General features: G+C 34.2%; 1 protein-coding gene across 3 annotated transcripts in view; it reads left to right on the forward strand.

The window, feature by feature from the left end:
- STYX (serine/threonine/tyrosine interacting protein) overlaps positions 1 to 9349 on the forward strand; it is a 51320-nt gene extending 41971 nt beyond the window's left edge. For all 3 annotated transcript variants that reach the window (XM_006053986.3, XM_006053985.3, XM_044925437.2), the window contains 2 exons: positions 3028 to 3121; positions 5730 to 9349. In XM_006053986.3, coding sequence (XP_006054048.1) covers positions 3028 to 3121; positions 5730 to 5803 — 168 coding nt within the window. In that variant the 3' untranslated portion in view covers positions 5804 to 9349. The remainder of the gene's footprint in view (positions 1 to 3027; positions 3122 to 5729) is intronic.
- The last annotated feature ends 107 nt before the right edge of the window (positions 9350 to 9456 follow it).

Here is a 9456-nt window from a genome sequence, read left to right on the forward strand (position 1 = left end):
CATAGTATTTTCAAGAAGTGTGAGGAGGTCAGTATAGCTGCAACAGAGTGAGCAAATGAATAGTAATAATAGATTAAACCTGGGAGGTAAGGGGCCACGTGATAGGCATTTATAGGCCATTATAAATAAGGCCTTTGACTTTTAAGTAAAGGAATAAACTGGGTCATCTGTGTTAAATGTAGTATACCATGTATATATACTGTAAGGGTTGTTGGGGTTAGGGCAGAAGCAAGTACATGAATTATAAGGCTATGGAGTGATGGGAGTTAGGAGAGAATACGGATTTAGACAAAGGTGATTGTTGATGAAAAGAGATCAGATTCTGGATTTACTTGACAGTATAGCTTACAGAATTTGCTGTTGGATTGGAGAAGAGAGACTGGGATGATTCTAAGCCTTTTAGTCTGAACAACTGGAAGAGGAACTGTTGCTTACTTGTATAGGAGAAACTGCATGAAATTTGAAGGGAATAAAATCGAGACGTTTTTGGTCATGTTAAGGTTAAGAGAGCTATTAGATAGTGGGCAGGTCTGCACATAAGCCTGGAGTTCATGAGAAAGAACCTTATATATAGGGGTTTTCGGTATATGGATGCTATTGAAAGCTTTAAAACTGAGTGAGATCACCAGACAAGGGAGTGTGGGTAGAAAAGGACTTCAAAAACAGAAACTTAATGTACTCCCAACATGTAGAGATTGGGGAGATGGGGAATCAGCAGAGGAGGCTGAAAAAAGTGACCAATGAGTTGGGAAGAAAACCAGGATGGTCTGGTGCTTGGGAAGTCAAGTGAAGAAGGCATTTTAAGAGTAGGAGATGATCCTTTGTTTCAGAGGTTGATAATAGGTTAAGTAAGGGCTGAGAACTGACATTGGGTAGGAGCACGACATGATCAGTGCCCTTGACAAACAAGTTTTTGTGGAATGGGGAGTATAAGCATAATGGGAAGAGAGGAATGTGAACAGCCAGAATAGATATTTCCAGGAATTAAAAGGGTAAAACAGAAAAACAGTAGTTGGAGGGGAAATTGGAATTAAGAGGGGCGTTTTGTTTGTTTTCTAATATGGTAGAAAAGGGCATATTTATGTGCTGTTGGGAACAATCCAGGAGAAAGAGGTACATTAATGTGCTAGAATTGCATGGTATGGTCCGTTCTCCTCTTTGTTGATTCTCTTACAGTCATTATTTCTGTGGTTTATTTTCTTTTTTCTATTTTTCTATTGAGCTCTAAGAGTTACGTCATCTCTTTCATTGTTACATTTCTTCCATGAGTCCTTTTATCTCTTCTTTGAACTTGTTTCAGAAATGCCGTATCTCATTGATTTTATGGAGAATTATTCACAATTTTCACCTGCCTCGTGTAATTTTCATGCAGTTTTCTTCATATATGGACTTTGGTTATAATGTTGCTTTTTTCCCCTTAGAAACACCTTTACATAAGACTTATATTGGTTCCTTTTTGATTATTGGTCATCTTCGAACTGGAGACGTTCTTCTTAGATAAGCCATTTTCCCAATAATAAAGTTTTGGGGAGAGATTGGGAAATATAGGCAGCTTAAATTTTCCCAGTTGTTTTGGAAGACTTTCTCACCAACAGTTTTTTCCAGTAGTATGAATCTACTCAGTGAGTGGAGAAAAAAAAAGAGCCCCGCTGTCACAGGTTTTTCTTGTTTAGGTTCATAACTACTACATGCACAATGGAGTCACCTGGGGAACTTGACCCATACCATTAAATGAGAATCACTGGCAGGGGGCAGCCAAGGAGAGGGGTAAGCTGAGTATATATATATTAGTTTTAAGACTTTTCAGGTGATCCTCAGGTATAGTCAGCCTGAGAATTAGTGATTTAGTTTTTACTTTTAGCTGACCAAGATTAGCAGATGCTTGGCAACAGTTTCTCCTCCACCAGGCTTGCTTCTTGCAAAAATGTCAGGTGTGGATGTTCACATTTTCCTTGATAGACCCACACATACTTCATACTATGCAGGGGCTTCTAAGATTTGTCTTAGGTCTGCCACCTTTTTTGGAGAACTCTAAGCACCCACTTTGTTTGATATATGCAGCCAGGTATTTTCTGTGCATAGCTTAGTCTGGTTCCATTTTTTTAATGTTATTGTGAAATATAATACACATACGTAAGTACATAAAGTGTAAACAAACATCCATGTAACTACCATCCAGATAATGAAATTGAACATTTTTCAGAATTCCAAAAGTCCTCTTGAGGCCTCTTCCTAATTATAATTCTTTCTTCTGTCATAAAGGTAGGCACTGTTCTTTTTTCCTTACTCTTCTTTCTCATATTCAGGGTTATCGATGTTTTATAGTTTCATCAAATCAGGAGTTCTCTATATATCTTGTTCTATCTCTTCCCTTTAAGGAAAGAAGGTACATGAATGCCTTTATTATTTCATCTTTAACTGGAAGTCGAGAACTATTGATTTTAAGAAATTAGAACCAGGTATATACTTGAACCAGATATATGCTTGAAGATTGAAGGTGGGAGGAGAAGGGGACAACAGAGGATGAGATGGTTGGATGGCACCACCAACTCAATGAGTTTGAGCAAGCTCCAGGAGTTGGTGATGGACAGGGTGCGCTCAGTGGGGTCACAAAGAGTCAGACATGAATGAGTGACTGAACTGAATATACATGAATCCATTAAGTACTTTGTATTAGTCTGATTTTTTAATATTTTATTTCATTTTCTTCTTAAGTCAGAGATCTGCCCCAGTGGCAGGGAATATGTTCTGATTGCTAGTTCAGTGTGTGATACCCTAGTGCAGGCTATTGGCTTGATTTGATTTATAGTCTCATCAGTATATATGAAATTATAAGAATTTTAAGCATTTCTCTTACAGCCATATGGCACTGGAGTTTTCAGTATAAACTAAGAATACCAGTAATGCATGCATTAACCACTTTTTAAATTTCATTTTGTTTTGGGTATCCAAGAATTTAAATGTATACTCAAGTTAATTGTATACTCAAGTTAAATGTATACTCAAGTTAATTAAAATCTTTTCTAGGAATATGAAGCCATCTACCTAGCAAAATTAACAATACAGATGATGTCACCACTTCAGATAGAAAGGTCGTTATCTGTTCATTCTGGCTCCACAGGTAAGGATTTTTTCATTTTGGAGAAATTTGGGGAGATAGATGATATGAAAAGTAGAAGAGAAGATGCATCTGTCACTCATTAGCAAGTTACACTGAGCAATTTAAATTGTTTAGAAACTTTTGGATGGGCTATTGAATTAAAATAATTTCAAATTTTAATTTTATAATTAATTATATATTATACTGAGCTTCTGTGTGTATGCCACTAGTTAAGTAGAACATGCTGGTTGGAAGATCAGATTTCCATTTTGTTGAGCTTTAAATCTTTAAGTAGTTTAAAGTGAAAGTGTCAGTTGCTCAGTGGTGTCCAACTCTTTGTGACCCCATGGACTGTAGCCCACCAGGCTCCTCTGTCCGTGGAATTCTCCAGTCTGGAATATTGGAGTGAGTTGTCATTCCCTTCTTCACAATTAAGTAGTATAACTGTGTTGGAAAGATTAAAATAATAAGAGGGGTCTGGTACTGGAGGCCCTAAATACACTTAGGTGATCTTATTGAAAATAAAAGGTGGCTAATAAGTGAAAGCAGGGTGACTCAGTTTCTCTCTTGCCATAAATATCTGTCCTTTTTTCTTCCCTATTTTAGAATGTTTCCTCCCCCATTTAATGATCCAGGCATGCTCTCAAAATCTTTTAACTTTTACATTTCTCTCCAAGACCTTGCTACCCTTTTTTGTCTCCTTTCTTTTTATTAGAGCATTCATGGAATTTATTAGTTTATTATTTTTGTCTCCCAGAGTTCCTTTCAGTCTTATTTGCACCAACAGCCTTTTAAGTTAGGAAAAATAGATTACATACCTGGTTAGTGTTGGATCTAGAAATTGAACACTGGTGATCTCATCCACAAGTCCAGCACTATATTGTACCTCCTTAGTGATGAAACTATGTAACCACACTTCAAGCTTAACTTCCTACTTGTCATTGACTCTTTAGTTTGCAACTTCTATGTAATCATTTTCCAAAATGGGAGGGTCTGTTTCTTCAGTAACAAAAATTCTTTCTTTTTATAGTACCTTTAATCTCAGTATAGTTCAGGTCTGTATTGGCCTCCCATCCTAAATGTTCCATACATTGTGGCCAGACATATTTTCATGAAAGATAATTCTAATAGTGGTTTTCTTCTTGTATAAAAGTCTTCATTGGCTTAATTTTTTACTGAAGCAAACACATCACAGATAGTAATTAAAGGCCCTTTTGATCTTTATTTGTATCTCTCACTGTACCTCTATATATGTACTGCAGAAAACTGAGCTACTAATGGTTTCCCTTGTATCTTCTATTCTCCACCTAGAAAGCATCACATCCAGTCTCTCCATAAAAACTTGGTTCAAATGTCGTTGCCTCAAGAAAACATGATGATTAACTTATTCTTCCTCTAACTTCTAGTTATTCTGCCATAGAACTTCATCTGTACCTCCTCACTTTCTGCCTTGAATTAGTTAGCTGTCTCTCAACCTCCTTTAGTAGAATGCAGATGTAGCACTGCATCTGAATCTGTTATAACAGCTGTATTTAGACTTAAGGCTTTCCAGGTGGTGCTAATGGTAAAGAGCCTAACTGCCAATGCAGGAGACATAAGAGACACAAGTTCAATCCCTGGGTCAGGAAGATTCCCCTGGAGGAGGGCATGGCAACCTGCTCCGGTATTACTGCCTGGAGAATCCCATGGACAGAGGAGCCTGGTGGGCTGCAGTCTATAGTGTCACAAAGATTGGACACAACTGAAGCGACTTAGCATGTATGCACACATTTAGACTTATTTTAATGACTAGCATATTTTCTTCTTTATTCCATCAGTACTATATTTCTGTTCTTTTCTTATTAATCTTGTAGTGAAATACTAGTTTCCCTTCGGAATCCAATCCACCCTCTGGACTAACATTAACCATGATTTAGCACAACTTTTAGGGCATAAGTTTATGGTGATGTAATTATTTGGCAGATAACACAGCAAACCCTTTACCAGTTCAGTTGTTCCCTAAAGTTTTCCTCCATTGAGACTCAAATTTCTTGATTATGATTGTTGGGCATATACAATCCCACACATACTCTGTGTGGGAAATTCCTGTACTAGCAGACTGTGATATGAGGAGTAGATAAATTCTCTTATCTGCTACATGCCTTCCTTCCAATTCTACACTTGTTGATAACAATCAGTTTCACTGGAAAAACATTTTTGACAGCATCTGTGAAAGCAAAAGGATAATTACATCTACAAAATAAAATTATACAAATTATAACTTCATAAAGTTATATGAAGTTCATAAGTAATATGTTCAGAGTCACATGTTTATGATGGATGCCTAGAAAATGGTAACCAAACATTTATGAACCATTATTTTAAAAATTAATGTTCATTATATAAAATACCTTAATAATTATTAAGAGGGACGATGTCACGAAGATATAAAGTTCTTTGGGTTATTTGTAACAAAAGTATTTTATCAGTACAAAGGTTTACTAAAAATTCAGTCATGAAATTTTCATTGTCATATATATATATGATAACACTTCATGAAAAATGAAGCCTTTCCTAGCTGTAATTCTAATGAATGAATTTATTTAAGTTCCCATTATACCATATGTTGTGTTCATGCAATAACTTTTAGGCAGTTTGAAGAGAACACATGAAGAAGATGATGATTTTGGAAACATGCAAGTGGCAGCTGCGCAGAATGGCTGATTCAAGAGCAGCATTATAGAGGATGTGAATTTCTATTTGAGGAGAAAAATACTACAGACAGTAATAATGTAAGATGGTAAAAACACAAGTAGTTTCTTTTCAATTATATGTTGCTTCCAGGCGTGTTTCTCTGCGACTTGTTGAGCAACATTTTAAGATGTTGGACTTCTGCAATAGATGGCACTGATGGTTTTACTTTTTTTTTTTTTTTTTTTTAATTCTTTACAGTTTTATTATAAACCAAGAATTTTGGACTTGCAAAGAGGTATTATTGCAATAATGCACTTTTCATACTTGAAATTTATTTGTATGATATAAAGTTGTTACTTTAAACAAAATGCAAGTTAGGGGGGATTTGTTTATAAAATCTGGGTAATTTATAACAAAAGAATTTCCTAAAGTTTGCTAAAAATTCATTTTATGTTCTACATATTACATTTTAAAAATAATTTTACAGTTCAATTTTATGATGGAGCCTCTTACAGAAACATTAACAAATGTAGGAATCTGCCACATTTCTTTTTTAGTATAATTCAATAGTTTATCTTTTAATTTTTTAAACTTCTTGATCCCTTATTAATAATCTTTAAATCATGACAGCCAACTGTCCTTATTTTAACATGATCCAAGTATTGCTTCCTTTCCTATTACCTTCCTAATTTTATTCTGTAGAAAGAAAAAGTTTAATGAACAAAGGAAAATGTTTGCTTTGTAATACCAGATGTTCACAAATACAAGGAGAGTCTTAAACTTTCAAGTGACTTTCCTTTAGCGTTCTTAAAAGCCAAATGTTCTGTTTCTTCTTTTCGGAGTCATGTAGCCCATTTTTTCTTTGTCCAAAATGGTTCTAAATATAATAAACCAATGTAGCACTATTTTTCCTAAACAAAGCCCCAAAAAGAAAAGTGCCTTGCTTCATTAGAAAAAATAAGTAAATCCTTATGACCTCTAAATTAGTATGTAGAACAGTGAAAAGTTTTGAACATTTTTCTATAATTTTTTTTAACCATAAATTAATTTAAACTGAAAGTCTTAAGGCTTGAAGAAACCTGAGTAAATTATTTGGAATATGGAACATTTTACTCCTTCATTTTATGTTGTCTTAATGATTCTGTGAGATTGTTCTGGCTCAGACAGTAACTTTTCTTTGAGGATGCATTTTTTGTAGAAAAGTGATTGTGGAAGACTTCAGTGTATACAAATTAGTGTTGTAATCAGTTCTTTCTTTACATTGAGTTAATCCAAATTTCCCCCATAATTTGCATTAGCAAAGTCACTTTATGGATCCTAGGTTCTCCATGTTTTTATTTATACATATAAAAATTGTTCTTAAAAAAACATTTTTACTATTTTAAGTATGATGTTGGGGAGGAGAGGAGTGTTTTAACTTTTTATAGTTGATGATTTAGGGTAGCACGAATGAAACTCCTTTGTATTTCATTTTTCTCAGTCCTCTCTTGAGGTGCTTTACTGATGAGAGTGATTTCCATACCTTCCTTTGGTACCAAGAGGTACCACATAAAGTAACCTATTATACCAACTTACCTACTTTGCTTTCCTCCCTAAGGTGAAATAATACAGTAAGTTTTTTTATCCAGTGTAACAGGAGAGTGGAAGTGAATCAAAACTGCTTTGTTAATTAAGCGTTAATTCTGTTGACCCAGGTGGTTTTCTTCTGATTCCTCTTCCCTTCCCCTATTTTACCACCCTGAAAACAGCATATTGTCAGTCCCTTGAGGTCTTGTATTCTGTTGTATGATTGGTGTGTTATATCATTGGGTGTGGTGGTCTAGTATAGTCAAGATTTGCATTGAGTGTTCAGAAATTCCAGTTGGTAAAGTGCCAGATAACACAGCTTCCCTGTATATAGATTACTATTGGGTAGGTCAGCAAAGATCTCTTTTGCAAACTAATAATCTCTGATGCTCCTTCCACAAAAACTGCTTAAAAGAATCTTCATAATAGTCCATTTAGATTTTAAAAATGAGACAGTTAAGATTTTCTAAATTAATTTCTTAAAATATACATATCTTCTCTAATAGTCTGGCCAAGGATACAGGTTTGGTTATTGAATTATATTTGGTAATTTTCCACTTTTAATCACTGTAATTTTTATGTTGTCACTAAAGTGCCTGCCCAGCACTGTAAAGACTCACAGACACTAGAAAAGGGGACTTCATTTTCTTGAGTACAAATTAATATGGACAAAAAGTTTAACTTTTTTCTCATATAAGAACACTGCAAGTTTGTTTTGAGTATGTTCTTCCATCCAGTGTTCAACTGGTTCTTCTGGTAGCTCTTCCTATTCTTTTTATTTGGTTCCGTTTCTATAATTCCTCTATTTCCTTTAATGTTTTGTGATAGCTAATTATAGTACATTTAACCAATCATGATTTATTTTATAGAATATTTGAATAATATATGAGTGACTCAGCACCCAATTATAAGCATTAAATATTAATCTGGGCACAGAATTTAAAATGATATCACATCAGAACATAGGAAAACTGCTTTATTGTCCATTTTGAAAGTATGAAACTTAAATATTGAAAATATTCAACTAGAATGGCAGTATTCTTACCTTGTAATTTCAGTCCATTGGTCTGTGTTAATTTCATATCAGATGTATAAAGAGCAGTTACCTTTGTTTATTTGTATTACTCTGTGGTGGAAATGTTAAACCATGATAGCTTTTGCTACCAACTTTCAACCACTTAACTTTCAGAGCAGTATATTTGTTTTGGGAGGATTTTGTGCTTCATCTGAGTTTAGAAGTAATGTCAGAAAATGTTAAGCATGTCCTTTTAAAGAAAATATAAGGTTTCTAATTGTCTTATTACCATGGTAATTTAAGTGAATTTAGAAGTATTTAACTGCAATCTTGAATTATAAAGTTGGGATGCATATATAGAGAGATATATCAAAATCTCAACTTGATGTAAAGTAAATGAGCAGTTACCTGGCGGATTTTTTTTTTCAAATAACTGTTTAATCCATAATTCCATAACAGACTTAGCTTCACCTCAATATTTTTGTCCATTCATCAGTGCTCCAATAAGAAAATGATAGGAATAGCTGAAAATTACTAAAAGATTTTATTTTATTTTTTATTTATTAGAAGAATAAGTTGCTAGGGTCTTTGAATGCTGGATTTTTTTTGTCTTACCCATCCATGGCAGCTAAAAAAAAAAAAAAAATCACTCAAAATATTCAGGTTTACATGTTAGCTCTCTCTCATAGGGAGTTGCCATACCTCACAGTTCAAAGTGTATTCTATAGATCAGTAACATTATACTGACATGTAATTGCAATTTACTATGCAGCAAAAATGATTCAAGAAAAAAATAACCTACAGTGTCTATTTACCTTTGTATAGACAATTGCTTAAGTTACTCTGCTTTTAACATTTGTACTTGGATAAAATGCTTATGTATGTATAGGAATGTCACAGTGCAAGATGCTGCTAGCTCAGGCACAAAGTATTAAAATTATTTTGTGAATATTGGTGGTTGTATTAAAACTGTTGTGCCATTATACCTCAAAAAAGATTGAAAAGTTCATTTATACTGCTTATGCCATAACCGCTTTACTTAGATTGTTGTCTTCTAGGTAAAAGTAACCCAGTTTTAATCCCGCACACAGATTAAATCTGA

Source organism: Bubalus bubalis, chromosome 11 (assembly GCF_019923935.1).
Source record: "Bubalus bubalis isolate 160015118507 breed Murrah chromosome 11, NDDB_SH_1, whole genome shotgun sequence".
Lineage (NCBI taxonomy): Eukaryota > Metazoa > Chordata > Mammalia > Artiodactyla > Bovidae > Bubalus > Bubalus bubalis.